The 15,377-nt window shown below is 43.9% G+C and overlaps 2 protein-coding genes across 15 annotated transcripts in view; one reads left to right on the top strand and one right to left on the bottom strand.

Moving 5' to 3' along the window:
- Positions 1-86: 86 nt before the first annotated feature.
- KIF20A (kinesin family member 20A) lies at positions 87-10,111 on the top strand. 2 transcript variants are annotated; one of them, XM_068959813.1, is made up of 19 exons: positions 87-150; positions 764-939; positions 1,433-1,522; positions 1,652-1,771; positions 2,237-2,375; positions 2,463-2,650; positions 2,738-2,882; positions 3,601-3,801; positions 4,073-4,184; positions 4,286-4,357; positions 4,948-5,091; positions 5,173-5,338; positions 5,589-5,753; positions 6,426-6,565; positions 6,671-6,773; positions 7,405-7,612; positions 7,975-8,066; positions 8,358-8,495; positions 9,015-10,111. In XM_068959813.1, the coding sequence occupies exons 2-19, from the start codon at positions 781-783 to the stop codon at positions 9,285-9,287; spliced, it is 2,655 nt and encodes an 884-aa protein (XP_068815914.1). In that variant the 5' UTR covers positions 87-150; positions 764-780; the 3' UTR covers positions 9,288-10,111. The 2 variants fall into 2 exon arrangements, with proteins under 2 accessions (XP_068815914.1, XP_068815913.1); XM_068959812.1 differs by having other exon boundaries at positions 119-198.
- SFXN1 (sideroflexin 1) overlaps positions 7,055-15,377 on the bottom strand; it is a 32,536-nt gene continuing 24,213 nt past the window's right edge. For 4 of the 13 annotated variants that reach the window (XR_011143944.1, XM_068959821.1, XM_068959822.1 and 1 more), the window contains 3 exons: positions 12,058-12,107; positions 11,293-11,340; positions 9,464-9,738 (listed from right to left, as the gene is read on the bottom strand). Coding sequence is in view for 11 of the 13 variants with exons in the window: in XM_068959821.1 (XP_068815922.1) it covers positions 9,642-9,738; positions 11,293-11,340; positions 12,058-12,107 (195 nt within the window). In the remaining 2 variants the exon portion in view is untranslated. Of the gene's footprint in view, positions 7,309-9,463; positions 9,739-11,292; positions 11,341-12,057; positions 12,108-13,158; positions 13,464-15,377 lie in introns of those variants that run through there. The other 9 variants (XR_011143945.1, XM_068959820.1, XM_068959816.1 and 6 more) reach the window with 6 other exon arrangements.

The raw sequence follows: 15,377 nt of genomic DNA, 5'->3' as shown, positions 1-15,377 counted from the left end.
GAGCGCGCTGGCGGCCGAGCGGGCGGGCCCCGCCCCTGCGGCGGCACGGCGGGCGGTGATTGGCGGCCGCGCAGGCTCGGGCTCCCATTGGCGGAGCGGGCGTGCGGCGAGGTTTGAAACCCCTAACAGAAGGTGCCGCGCGGAGGCGAGGTGGGCGCGAGCCGCTGCGGCCCAGCGCTGCCGCGTGTGGGGGAAGGGGTCGGTCTCCCGGTGGGGGGGGGGGGGGAATCCTGCTTGGGGGGTGTGTGTGGGGTATGTATGCGGGGGGGGGGGTCCTGCACGGGGTGTGTATGTGGGTGGGGGGGGTCCTGCACGGGGTGTGTGTGTTTAGGGGGGAGGGACCTGCACGGGGTGTTTTTGAGTGTGGGGGGGTCCTGAAGGGTCCTGTACGGGGTGTCTGTGTTGGGGGGGATCCTGCACAGTGTGTGTATGTGGGTGGGAGGAGAGTCCTGCCCGAGGGGGAGGGAGGGGTCCTGCATGGTGGGGAGGGGGTGTATGTAGTTGTGTAGGAGGTTCCGTGTGGGGCTGTGTGGAGGGGGGGTCTGGCATGGCGGTCTGTGTGTGTGGAGGGGGGGGTCCTGTGGTGGTATGTGTGGATGGTGGTGTGCGTGTGTGCATGCAGGGGTGTGTCCATGTGGGAGGGTGTGTGCTGAGCGGCTGCGCGGTGGACTGTGCATGGCGGGTGTTTGTGAAAAGCGAAGCTTGGGCTCCTGAAGGCTGCTGTAGCATCACCCTGTTTCCACTGTGCCCCTTTTTTCTCCAGGAGTTGTGTGAGACGCCATGGCCCAGGCACTCCTCTCCCCAGGGCTGTTCTCTGATGACGAGGCTGCAGCCTCCCCTGTTCTTGAATCCACAGCAACGGGGTTTGGGGCTGATGTGCGCAAGGACTTGCTGTCAGAGTTCTCTGCCATCTCTCCAGAGCTTGGGGGCTCCCAGCAGGTGAGGTTGGAACGCTTTTCCCACAAACAGGATAGTGTCCTGGCTTGTGACTGCTGTGTCTCTGCAAAAAGGTGCTGTAATACAGGGCCGACAGAGGCCCTTCAGAGGAGGTTAGAACAAAACATTGCTTTTAGAGAAGATCTTGCCCCCCTTGGGAGTGGCTTCTGTTGTGAAGAGTGTACTCTGTAGGCCAGAACCAGTAGGTGCCTCCTGGTATGAGGCTTGATCTGGGGGCTGGCTGGTTTCGGTGTTAGTTCTTTGGACTGTTGGTCTGATTCACTAGATGCACGGAATGAATGTCAAGGTGCCTCAAAATGCCTAAGGAAGCTTGTTTTCTGGTGTTTCTGGGGCTCTTGAGACCACTGAAGCACTAGCTGCTGAGCAGCAAGCAGGTCAGGGTGTGTTCCATGCCGTGCTTCCCATTAGCATTCCGAGTCTAACAGATGGTTGTGTGGCCTCTGGCTAGCACATCTAAACTGTCTTGATTTTGCAGGCTGTAGCTGAAGACAGTAATGGGAAAGTAAAGGTGTATCTCAGAGTTCGACCTCTGAAGTCTACAGAGCTAGAAAAAGGGGAAGATCAGGTAAGACACTGAAATAAGCACACCTTGAGCTGGTTGCCTGTGCCTGCCTGGAGGAGCTACCATCCTTTGCTGTCTGTGCCATGGCCTCTTGTAAGCCTTTGCAGTGATGGGATTTAATTGGTCTTTCAGGCTTGTGTCTGCATTGAGAACTCGGAGACTCTTCTTCTGAAAGCCCCCAAGGACTCCTTCACCATGCGGAGCACAGAACGCGGAGTAGGGCAAGCAGCGCATAGATTCACTTTCACCCAGGTAGGGACAAACAATCCTTCTGGAACTTTTCTGAGCTTACACTAGTGTTACAGCTAGAAAAGCTGAGTTGCTAATGAGCAGTGATACCAATGCACTGTGTGAGTTATGTTGTTCTTTTGTACAACCCTCTCTACTGAAGTTTTTTTTTTTTTTAAAGCTGACCCTGCCACCCATTTTGGCAGCAAATGCCAAACTCTTTCTCTCTCTCTCTCTCTCTCTCTCTCTCTCTCTCTCCCTCTCTCTCCCCCCCCTCCCCCATGGGGCTGTAAATACACTAGCAGCTGTTGAAATGATCAGCTTGTTTTTGCAGGTGCTTAGCCTGGAGTGATTGCTGGGTCTATGTTTATGGTGTGGGGCAAGTGGAAGGGACAGTAGTAGTGTGTAGTATCACTTAAACAAGGGTCAGTCAGAAGATAAGAAAGATCAACGTGAGGCTAGCTATTTTCCTTCCTGTCTCGTTTGCAGATCTTTGGGCCAGATGTGGGGCAGAAGCTGTTCTTTGATAGCACAATGAAGCAGGTGGTAAAGGATGTACTGAATGGGCAGAATTGGCTAGTTTACACCTATGGCATCACCAATTCAGGGAAGACTCACACTATTCAGGGTAAGAAGAACAGGGCCTGTTAAAGGAGTTATCTGCTTCTGTGTGTGTACTGAGTCCTCAGCTTGCTGTGGCTGCTCTTTCTTTCAGGTACCAGTAAAGATGGTGGGATTCTGCCTCGGTCCTTGGCAGTCATCTTCAATAGTGTGGGGGACCGACTGTATCAAGCCATGGATCTGAAGCCCTCGCTCTCCAATGAGGTGATGTGGCTGGACAGCAGGCAGATTCGGCAGGAAGAGACCAAGAAACAGACCTTGCTGCAGGGGGGTCTGTGGGAGGTAAGCATGCTCCTTCTAGGTTATTTATATTAAGAATAGGGAAGTGACGGCATTGTACTGCAGGCTCATGTTCTTCGCCTCTTGCAGGAGGAGCTGCTAACACCACTGAAGAGGAGTCACAGTGCAGAATCCCAGCTTCAGGCCACCACGAGTGGCAGTTTTGACAGCGGAGTTGCTGGCCTCTCTTCCTCTAGCCAATTTACCAACCATTCAGACGTCAGCCAGACAGAAGGTACATCTGGCAGCCTGTTGTGCACTACCTGCTTCTTTTTACTGGGGGCTATGGGAAGAAAGGAATGCTTGTTATTTGGTGTGTAAGGGAGTGAAGATTCTACAGTCTCAAGAATTTTTTGGAGGAAAGCTGAGAATCTCTGTGCTGAAGAACTTTGACTGTGCATGTGTTGTTAGTATATGAAGGGCTGACTATGGTTTAGTAACAAAGCCTTGTCAAATGAAAAATTACTTGGCACCTGCTTACTTCGTTCATAGATAAGCTTATTGAGCAGCTGAGCATCATGCTATGGGGATAGGGGGAAAGCAGGCTGTCTAAGGTGACAGGCTGCAGTGAGCACTTGTGCCCAGACTGTCAAATCTAGGAACTACTAGCTGATCAGATATCCAGAAGCACAGAGTCATCGAGGTAACCAGGAGTATAACTTCACTTATGCCAGGAAGGGCTCCTGTTTAAGATATCCTATACTTCTAGACTGGAGATCAAACATAAAAAGTCCTTATACAGAAAGGAGGATGCCACTAAAGGGAAGCTTAGAGTATTTGGCTGGCTTATAGGCATTAGAGGAGGTCTGGGTCGGGGGCAGGGGGTTATAGAATACATTTCGGTTTAGGATAGTGTTCCTGCTAAGGAAAGATACCCTAGCCTCTAATTAAACCATTCAGGCTGGACTTGTGAAAGTCTGCACTCATACCTGTTTCCTCTTACTCTTCCCCAGAACCGGGCCCTCGCTGGGCTGACCTGGATCGTATTTCACTCACCACTAAAAGCGATGTGCAGTTCTCCATCTGGGTCTCCTTCTTTGAGATTTACAATGAGTTAATCTATGACTTATTAGAAGCAGCTCTACCGGGTCAGAACCGCAAGAGGCAGACATTGCGACTCTGTGAAGACCAGACTGGCAACCCCTATGTGAAAGGTAGATTTGCCTGAAAGATATGCTTAGTGGTTCACTAGGGGTGGGTCCGGGTAGATCATACTTGAGGGAGACTTATGGAGTGAGCAAGTGGCTTAGCACGGATGTGCTGGGGAGCGTAATGTTCTCTGTGGCCCCTAGGTTTCTGATATTTAGGTAGGGTGAAACGAGGTTTGTTAATGCCAAGGAAATGCAATAGTGAAGTTTGGGCTGAGATAATTATTTCTCTGCCAGTCTCCTAACTGACTTTCTCAATGCATGTCTACTTGTCCAGATCTAAATTGGATCAATGTCCGTGATGCTGATGAGGCCTGGAAGCTCCTGAAACTGGGTCGGAAAAACCAGAGTTTTGCTAGTACTCACATGAACCAGAACTCCAGTCGCAGGTCAGGGGTGGGAACACAGTGGGTTTAGACCGAGTCGTACAATTCTGAGGGGCTTCTACAGGCCATGCTTCCTTTTCTTAAATATCTGCCTCTTCTTACAGTCACAGTATCTTCTCTGTTCGGATTCTGCACTTGCAAGGAGGTGGCAGTGAAATTGTTCCCAAAATCAGCGAGTAAGTTCAATGCCCTTTAGGGCTAGGTTTTTTTCTGGTGGACTCGACTTTCCTGTCTCTGCTGTGGTTATGGAGCTGGTATGGGAAATATCTTGAGGTGGGTCTAGATGAAAGTACTTGGAAGGAGTAAATGTTCCCATTATAAGTCCTGGAATCGATAGTGGGAAGGTGTTTGTGAGGAGCACTGCAAAGTACAACCTGAGGTAGTTGTTGGGCTCTCTGAATAAAGGTGAACGTGGGTAGCTTTGCCCTTGTACTGGAACTGATTTGACTGCTGCTGATGCCTGTTCCTGGCATGTAGTTATCTGGAAATAAGTTGACTCAGTACCTGGAAAGTGGCTGTCCTGAAGATTGGCAGATGATCCTCAAACTTAGCACCACTGAGCTCATTTGGTATTACCTTGTGTAAGCCCTACAATTAGGGTAGGTCTTACCATCCAGCAGTAGCCTATACTGCAAAGGTGCTCGTGTGCTCTAAGGAAGCTGGGAGGGTGAGCACGGTTACATGAGCACAGGGTGTCTGACTTCTAAAGCTGGGTAGAACAGGGCAAACCCAGAGGGTCATGTAGTACCTCCTGCGTTTTCTTCAGGCTATCCCTGTGTGACCTTGCGGGTTCAGAGCGCTGCAAGGACCAGAAAAGTGGGGACCGAATGAAAGAGGCAAACAACATCAACACTTCCCTGCATACATTGGGCCGCTGCATTGCTGCCCTCCGCCAGAACCAGCAGTCAAAGTAAGCATCCAAGACATCACAGAAGAGTGTGCGGGAGGCTGTTGTGCTTTCCCATAGGCTCACTCTTGTCTCTCCCCATAGATTGAAGCAGACTGTGGTTCCCTTCCGGGACAGCAAGCTAACCCGTGTGTTCCAGGGTTTCTTTACTGGACGTGGGCGCTCTTGCATGATTGTCAACATTAACCAGTGTGCATCTACGTATGATGAGACTTTGTACGTAGCCAAGTTTTCAGCCATTGCCAGCCAGGTTAGTAGTACACCTCAGGATCATGGCATCACTTTGTGCTTCTGTGGGAATGAGGCCCTTTCCATCGCAAGGCAGGGGAGATGCTTACAAGTCCTCCCCAAGCTTCTCCAGCGGCTTATTGCCTCCACAGTTTCTCCAGATTCTGCCAAATTTAGAGGTTTGACAAACTGCAGAAAAGCGCCACTTTTAAAGACTACATGACTTACGGGTTTTGTGGACTTGAAGTAATGGTAGACTTTTTTCCCTTCAGCTTGTTCAAGCACCTCCCACAAAGGTAGGACTTCCATCCATACAATCAATCATTAAAGAGCACAGCAGGCGAACCAGCCAGGGTCCAGAGGCAGTGGCAAAGGAAGAAGTAGATACAGAAGACGATAGTGAGGATGAAGGAGATATCGCCATTTATGAGAAAGAGGTGAGCAGTGGTACGTTTTACATCCTTTATGGATAGAGGGGCACGAACATGACTTGTTAGCTTTGTTCTGGGAGGTGGAGCTGGAGCTCAGCACTAAATAAAGTGAGATGAAAGAGAACCTCAAAAGGATATGGGATCCTTAGACCAGGAAATTGGGAATCCATGAAGAAAACATTCAGGAGTTGCTCAAAATCTGGAGCTGATGCTTAATTTGGAAAAACGTTGCCATCTGTGGAATAGGACAGTAAGAGCTCACTTGCAGACCCATAATCTCTACTACACAAGGACAATCTAGAGGTCAGAAAGCAAAACAGATGGCTTAAATTAGTTGAGGAAAAATGAGCAAGCTTTCTAGATGCTCAGCATGGGCAGCTGGACTAGCTGAAAGATCAAGAGAAGGAGGTAGGTCATATACCTAGAGAGACTTGAGTTGTAATGTGTCTAGTGCAGGAAGGGAAACTGTTCTAGAGATGGCTCTGTCTGGAGTGCAGTGTTTAGGCAGCCTCACTGCAGAAGAACTCAGAGCAAGACTGACAACTTCTCTTTAAAAGTGACTAAAAGCATCTTAAACCTAGACCCACTCAGCCTGGAGGTATGGGGTCAGCAAAGTTTCTTCTAGGTCTTAATTCTGTTGTGCAGTGTGGGCAAAGGAGATTTGTGTCCTTACTGCAGGACTTGTTACGTGTAGTGGAGGCTGCACGAGAGCTGCTGGTGCAAGAGCGGCAGGAGAAGCTGCAACTAGAAATGCGCCTCCGTGAGGAGATCTGCAATGAGATGCTGGAGCACCTGCAACAGAAGGAGCAGTGGTGCAGGTACAGCTTAGTCTGATCACACCCTCAGAATCGGGGTGAGCTACAGCACAGGGGAGCCCAAGAACTGCCAGATCTGATACCTGTAGCTATTTGCTCTCTCTGTAGCCAACATATAGATGCCCAGAAGGAGCTGCTGGAGGAACTGTACGAAGATAAACTGAATAACCTGAAGGAGTCACTGACTGACTATTACCAGGAGGAGATCCAGGTTTGTTCAGGGCAAAGGAATGACACCAGGAAGTGGCAGTGGGTTTGGGAAGGGACCCGGGATATTTGAGTGCAGGCAGCTGATTGTTGTGTAAACTGAGAGCAAGCATTTTGCTTTTGTGTGCCTACAGTACTCCTTGATAGCTTGATCCACAGTTCTCAGTTCTTGGCTATTTCTGGCTTTCAGCCCTTAGCCTGCAAGCTAATGTATCACCATTCCGATTCCTCCGTCTGCTCAACATAAATGATTTCCCTCCACCCCTTTACTCTGTAGTGACTTGCTTTACAACCTTCGGATTAACACAAATTCTGTGGATTTCTCCTGTTGCTTTTAGTTGTGGTTATGGGTACAGGCCAGTTTAAATTTTTCATGCTATGGCATTTGAATGGCCTCTGAAGATGCCAACTCTCTAAAATCCCTTGTGTGAGAGAGAGGCTGGAAAAAGTGGCTTAGGCTTTCAGAAATGGTTTCATTGTCTTCACTTGAGGACCTTAAGTGCTGGGTCGAGTGTGTTGAAGTTCCAGACTGAGAAAATCTGGAAGAAGCAGACACGGAAAATTACTGAAGTTTCAGTGAGCAAAAGCTGTGTTAAAATGTTGTTGGGTCTTTATAAACAAACTTGTTTTTTTAGGAGCGTGATGAGAAGATAGAGGAGCTCCAAGCTGCTCTGCAGGAGGCAAAACAAAAATTGGAGAACCTGCACACTAAGCAAAAGGAGTCCGAGCAAGGTCTGCGTAGGTCAAAGCGAGTGGCTGCATCATGCACTCTGCAACAGGAGCTGCTAGATACTAAAGGCAAACTGGAGCAATGTCAAATGGAGTTGAATACAGCAACAGCAGGTAATGCAGTGGTGTTGCACTGGCTCTGAAGAATGTCTTGAGGTCTCCTTGCAGAGGGTTAGAGAGATGCTTTTATCAGTATAGTACTGTGTAGTGGATTTGGACATCCTGAAACAACTCTTTTGAGTTGTGGGAGAACACAAGAATAGCGTGCTGGATGGATTTGGTCTCGTTTACATGATGTTGATCAGAATCTAGAAAATCCCTTCAGTAACTCAAGGGAGGAGAAATAGCCATGACTGCACAAACCCAAAGCTTTTCTCAGTTTGCCTGTGGCATCTTGTTTCAGAGGGACTATTTAACTTGAGAAAAATTTGAGCCTTATGAATGTACTGTAGCTTGCTGCTTTTGTCTGTTCCCAGAGTTGCGCAAGTACCAGAAATTACTGGAGCCACCTCCTTCTGCCAAACCCATTACTATGGATGTAGACAGGAAGCTGGAGGATGGACAAAAGGTAAATCCACCACTGTTACAGAGAAAGGAACTCTTGCAGGGGGAAGCAGCTGCCAGTTTAAAATGTTTGGAGCTGCGATCTCCAGGTTCTTAAAGGAATGGTTAAAGGCAAGAGATCTGTTGAAAATAGACCTTTATCAGATGTGTGGAAGGTGCTGCTATCAGTGATACCACTGGATCTCACTCAGATGGGATCTCCTCTCAGCGCTGCATGTTTGGGTTACCTTGGAGTGTCTTTGGTCCCAGAGCAATGACAAAGCTTGATGTTATATTAAATGTCTCCCTCCTGCAGAATGTCAGATTGCTACGGTTGGAATTGCAAAAACTTGGTGAATCACTCCAGTCTGCAGAGAGGGCATGCTGCCACAGTACGAGTGCCGGGAAACTTCGAGAAGCCCTCTGTACTTGTGATGACATTCTGGCTAGACAGGTAGCATGTCTGTTTTGTTGTGAGTTGCAGGGGATTTAGGCTAGGCACTTGGCTGTAATCAGCAGATAAACCTAGGTTCTTGCAGCTGCAAATATGAATGACTTATTCTCTAGACAGGTACTGCCTATTGCATTAGGGGGCTATATTGCTAATTCTTTCAATGGCTGAGTCAGACTGCATATTTATAACTCTAAAAGAGGCCCAGATTGTTCCTGTTCAGTCACCTGACAGCCTGCATTGAGAGTAGGAGAATTTTCAGTTTTCATTTCCTTAACCACTGCACTCCCTCAGTTGCTATCACAGTATGTTTGCAGCAGGATGGATTCAGCTTTTTCCTATCTTTACTGTTCCTGTTTTGTCATTAAACAGCTACACTGGGCCCAGTAGAAACTTATGTGGTCTTACTTAGCACACCAGTTAGTGAACTTTGGCAAAGGCAGTTTATCCTCTTCAGTTCATAGTAGCTAGGCAGTTAGGGAAACTGTCACAATTCTGAATATACTGCCTTCCCCTTCTCAGGACCAAACACTGGCAGAACTGCAGAATAACATGATGCTGGTAAAACTTGACCTGAGGAAGAAAGCAGCTTGTATTGCTGAACAGTACCACACTGTGCAGAAGCTCCAGGCTCCTCCAACGTCCACCTTAAAGAAACGGTTCTGTGCCAACAGGGAAAACCTACAACCAAATCAACCTCCTGGTAAAAAGCCCTTCCTGCACAACCTTCTGTCACGTTCAGCTGCTCGTCCTGTTGTTGGCAGAGGGTGGCAACTTCGTTCGGTTGCCCTATGATGCTTACCAAAAAGAGATTCCTGCCCCACTATTACTGGAACAGGTGGCAAATCCAATATAATAGCATCTGTTTTATTTTGTGCGCTTGTTTTTTATTATTGTAGCTGCTTAAGAGCTTATGTAAACACTTTTGAATATGTATGGTTAAACTTTTAATCAAAACCAAAGTGGACAAATAAGCTTTTATAACTTAAACACTATAATGAGAAAAGTTCTTTAAATATAAAATAATGTGGATGATCAAAGTTGCTTAACAAAAGGACAGGTTAAGTGAGTTCTCTTCGACTATGTTGGCACGCAACCCATAAATCAGTTCACAAGATCCTCCATGAAAGGTATTCTGCCTTCCTTGAATTATAAGCCTTTATTAAAGTATACACGTTCTAATTCAGGGCTGCTCTCTCGGATCTTGGCTTGCAATTCTGGCTCCAAGCGTGTTACAGACATGGAACTAAGCAAAAGAAACGTAAAATGGTTATATATAACAAGCACTTGAGTCTAAACTAAAAGATGATGCATCTGGTTAAACTCCCTGGATTGTGAAAAGGTGTGTTTTTTGTTTTGATTTTTCTTATGAACAAGTCATGCTCACAGACCAGGGATGAATAACTTCTCTTAAATGGCAGCAAGATATTCTGTAGATTCAAGAAATGACTGAATTGCTACTGTTATGGGGTTAGGAATCTACTTTGTTAAACTTAAGGTCATTCCTGGCAAAAGAAGCTTCCCTTTCTAAAATTTTGTTTTCTTAGAAATGTATTTGCTTATTTAACTTAATGCACGATTTTATTCAGTTGAATAAAACATTTATTTTATAAAAGTCATCTCACAGAAAAGTGAATTTTGCTGCCAGATCATGTATACTATATTTAGGAAATTTGCAGCTGTTTAAGAGATCCAATTTTCTTCTAAAGTTAGTAAGCGATTTTAGTCTCTATGAACATAAACTTGAGAGCCCTTGTTAAAATCAGGAACTGTATCACAGTTGCTGTGCAAGTTTGCCAAGTCAGCTCCAGGTAGCTTAGTGACACACTTTTGTTTTATACTATAGTTTTCTAATCTGTGCCAGACTGGGAAACAGACAATGTAAAATTGCTTTGTTGTACTCAAACAATATAAATAAGTTAAAGCAGATGAGAATCGGATATTGTTTTCCAGAAGTTAAAAGCTATTCCAGTTGCCCACTATTTTAACTAATTCAAGCACCAACTTGCATCTTTTAAGTTGCGTTTGGCACCTTGTCAACTAGATGTACTAATTTTGGCAACCACTATTAACACAAGAAGGACAAGTTCGTTGAGTTTAAAACTCCCATTTACGTTATATATGGCAATTTGAGCTAACTTTAATTGTAGGTAACCCATCCAAGTTTCATTATGGTTTTAGGTATAAAGAATACCACTCCTAAGACAGTTTTCAGTTCCGAGATAGAAAATTGCATTGAGGAAAAATTCTTACTTGGTAAATGTTAATCACATTACAAATAAACACCTATATAGTCAAGTGCTGTTCTCTATAACCAGTGGGAGTTCTCCATTGAAAATAAAACGGGATCTGACAGCATTCAATGTCATGATCTTATTGGACATTAACATGTTGCTTGGGCTACGTTAGCCTCTCTTATGAATCATTCTAGTGATTCCTAACTTATCAAGTTCAAATTCCTCCTCTGACACTGGAAGTACCAATCTTCTCAGTTTGAAATAGCATGTCTAAACTATTCCCCCAAACCTCTCCTCTTGCTCACTATCCCTCTATAGATGCATCTCTGAAGCTGCTAGGAGTTTATAAACAAATAAGCCCAATTCAGCTATTACATGTTATTGATGAATAGTGAATAGTTTTTGCTTTTTCTGCATTTCTCATGTTTATCACATTTGTTATATGGGATTTGAGACTGTATGCTCTAGGAGGCAATGACCATTTATTTGTGTGTCTCTGCAGTATCTTGCATGCATCTGGAAGTGTAATATTAAAGCAAGAGTAACAAAACAGGAATACGTACCTTTTTTGAGGAAACAGTGCACAGCACAAGGGTGTTGCAAACACGAGACTAGAGAAGATAAAAATGGGTTTACAATATTGAAGATACTAAAAGAAAATTCAAAACCCTTAAGCATGATCCTCTAGGCAGAAAGCTTATTTGCTTTGTTCACTGTTCTTTTTGTGGACAGTGAGGAAGTGCTGGGCAACCTTTATTTCTCACTGCGTTATACCTTATGAATTCATTTACCTACCATGCAGTAGTAAATGCATCAGCAGTATGCTTACAAACGTGTATAAAATTCTCATGCAATATCCTTTCACAGCACTTTGTATAGATGTACAAGACAACTTAAAATACTAGACAAGAGACTCGAGTCCTCAGTGAGATCAGAACTATAGCATTAGATTCCAGTTATTATTTATGGAGGTAGCAGCCCAAGCACCTTTTAAATCAAGCTGCTCCATGGCTTTTCTTTGCCACTCCCTTTCTCCTTGCTCCCTACTCTTTTCCTAGCAGTTTCTTCATTACTAGCTTTTTTATATCATTTACATCATTTAATTTTTTTATATCATTATCAGTTACAGAGATGGAAGTCAAGTAACTGCTCTGGTCTCATTAACTTCTCAACCCAATGGAGGAACAAATCATTTCTGCAGCTTCTTGTTTTTATTGCCTCAACCTACATAGGCTTTTCCTTTAAGTGCAAATATTGCCACTTCCTCCTTCAAGAAAACCTACAGGTACATCTTAAAAGAGCAGACATGATCCAAAGAAATCACTCACCAGAATCCAACTAATCCAACTTGAATGGGAGCACTCATCCATGGAAATCTCTGTTAAAGAAACCGTACACAGTGAGTATGGTATCTTTTCCTGCACCCCCCACCCCTTTCCCACCTTCCTGGAAATTTCTTGTATTATAAGAGACAGATTAGATCTAAAAGACTGTTGGACAAAAAGAAGGCAAAACAATTACTGGTATACCTTAAACCTGAGCTCTACCTTGAGATCCTGATCCCGATCCCTTTGAATGTAATAGAAAAGTCCCGGGGATATCACTGTACACAGATATCCTGAGTAAGTGTCCCTTAGAAACTGCCATAAGTGGTTGGTGGTTTTCCTCATGACCTGATTCTGACCTGAGTATGTGTACCAATTCTTCTGTGAGTCACCTGTGCCCACAGAATCTCGCAACAAAGCCAAAGTTTGGAGCAATACAGCCAGTGCCAGGTCTTGAGGGCACAGTGAATTTGGTCCAAGCATCCCCACGCAGAGATAGCTCTAGCTACAGCTCCTGTCTCTTCACTGACATTGCATGGTTCTAATTTACAACTGGAGATTTGCTTTGTGTGCAACAGCAACTGCAGCTGCCTTCCGGGGGGGGGGAAAAAAAAAAAAAAAAGGGAGGTGTCCTGCCTCTCTTTAATGGAGAAGGGGTTCTCATGTTTTGCTCTGAGAGCTACAGGGGAAAGTTCCTACACATCAGTTTAGCGTACTCTAGTTCTGCAAGAACTCAGCTCCTCTTATAAAAGAAAAAATGGTGGAGGAAGTAGGGAAACAGCACAAAGCAACCTATAAGATATGGACACTTATTTTTAGCATATTTTTCAATATTTTGACTTTTGCAGAACTCAAGGAATATATGCCAAGGACTATAACAATTTTCTTATAGGCCTCTGAATGATTTAGGAATCCCCCTCCCCCTTCTTTGTTAGAATTTTAGTTTAAATTAATTGCTAATGAAATAAAACCAGACCTCCTTAAATGACATTGCTCCAATGGGCTTTTGTTGTTACAATAAAATAAGTGCCTCCAATACGCAGGACAAGTTGATTTTAAAACAAAACCTCTAATGCATCAAAATTGCACATTACAGTAGAAGAGTACAAAGATGATGTTTTCTGCAAGAAGTATTTCTCAAGCTGTAAAAGTTAGGGGCAAAACTGGTGAGCAAGAGATGGTCAGTATTTGAAGGGAGAAACGGGGAAAGGTTTAGAAAGCTCAGTAGGATGAAGCTAGTGCTAAAAGGTCACAGCAGTATGAGAGGCATGGAGAACAAGCCTGGAATAAGCTCTCTCCGGAGCTTGAGTTTGAAGAAAAAGTGAGGTAGAAGATTTTTCCTCTTTTTCTTGGAGGCAGTCTGCAATCCAGAAATGAGTGCAGGAAAAACTGTGCAATTCAGCAATCACCTGCAACAATAGATAATAAATGGAAAAAGACAGTCGTAGCAAGAAGGATAAAGAGTGAATTCAGCAGTATTCCTCTGCTGTTCCGGCATTCCGCTACGTCCATCTTAACTTGACTCTCAACTGAGATAAGTTTACTGAAAAAGATTTAAACTGTGTATGTTGGGAGAGTTAAGGGCAAGAGATGATGTGACCTACACCAGAAGATCAGAAATCAGACTACGCTTACCACAGCTTTAAGTACGAGGGGCATAGGACTATGGTGGGACTGGCAGCTATTATGTGTATTTGAGAAAACAAGTCAAATTCCATTGACAGACCCCAATTTGAGGGAAGAACTAAGGGAGAGGAATGCTAAGCATTGCAGCGTGAGCTGAGATATTTAACAGAAAAGTCTGAATTATGATTTTATAACTAAAAGGAGTGTTTGAGGGTATCATGATAGTATTATTATGAGATAGTGGTTTCAAACCTTTATCTGAGTTGGTCATTAAACTGAAAGACTGAAGTGTCTAGCAGTACAGAAAACCTAAGTAATGCCTTTTTCATTTGGTGGAACGTTTTTTGCCAGGGTGCCTGATCTGAAGATACAGTTACTTTATTTTTCAGGAACGTTACCAGACTACCCTAATTAAAAAAGATGGTGGGGGGAAAAAAAAAATCTAATACTAGAAGGTCAATATTAAGAACTGTAAGGGCCCAGGGAACAATTCTGAAACAATAAAGCAAGCCTCAAATGCAGACTGTACAGCCCCATAAAGAGAAGACAATAGATCTCTAGCACTCTAGTGTAAACCCAGGAAAAAGGCAGTTCCAGATGAATTAGGATTTAATTTCCAGATGACTTTGTGGAATCATTAGCAGTTAGTGCAAATAAAGAAAAAGCAGAAATGATAATTAAGCAAACAAAAGACACAAGGAAAATCAAAGGTTTCCTAAATGCTTTCTTTCATTGTTAGATCTTAGAGTCTGCCAGCTTTCCCAGCCTAAAACTATGCCTGTTTTCAAGAAGATGAATAAATGAAATGACAGTTAAATGAGGAATGCATGGAGGAATCGAAGGCATAAGAGATTCAAGAACGATGCTTAAAAAAAAGTGCTCTGTTCTAGTTTTGTAACAGTTTTGAATACGTGTTTTAGCTGCAGTTCAACAGAGTCCAAGTAGCTTGTTTTATAGGATGAAAGAGGAAATTAGTGGAATCAACTTGAATGTCAACATGGTATGCAAAACAGCAGAGAAACAGTAGATGAAACTCTGAGAGTGGTAATATAAATTAAAACTTCAGAGCCAATTAGAATTTTAAGAAGTTTCTATGGAAGAATATTTTTTTAGGAGAAAGGTTATATGTAACTAAAATAAATTTATAAACCCTATGCCTCATAATAATTTTGTTTATGGTTCCTTTCACTGCAGCACATAAAATAACTTGGTTCTGCACATAGCTAGTCAAGTGTAAGTCAATACAGAAATGAATACAGACGTTATACAGATGTTACATCATCAAGAACCACTACACTGCTTAATTATACAAAATGTGTGCCAAAGCTGCTGCTGAAATCTAGAGGAAAAAAATGCATATATATATATATGTATACACAAACACACACGTACGTGTGTATATAGTTAGAGCTTTCAAAGCAAGAAATAATTAGATTCTTTTTAAATCAGCAAGTATGTGTTTGTGTTCTGAAAATATTCTTGAACCATTTTCTAACAATCACTATAGGGAATATTGCAATTCACACTAATGTTACCATCAAAATGTCCTCATGCAAGAACAGTGTCAGAACATGGGGATGAATATTGCTTATTCATACATCTTATTTCAAATGTCAGAGGATGACATCCTGCTATCTCTGAGATGTGCAGTCTGGAAGTATTTGTTTCTATCTCACTGCAGAGTATCATTATATTTT

Source organism: Struthio camelus, chromosome 13 (genome assembly GCF_040807025.1).
Source record: "Struthio camelus isolate bStrCam1 chromosome 13, bStrCam1.hap1, whole genome shotgun sequence".
Lineage (NCBI taxonomy): Eukaryota > Metazoa > Chordata > Aves > Struthioniformes > Struthionidae > Struthio > Struthio camelus.
This window is presented reverse-complemented; position numbering and strand designations above follow the sequence as displayed.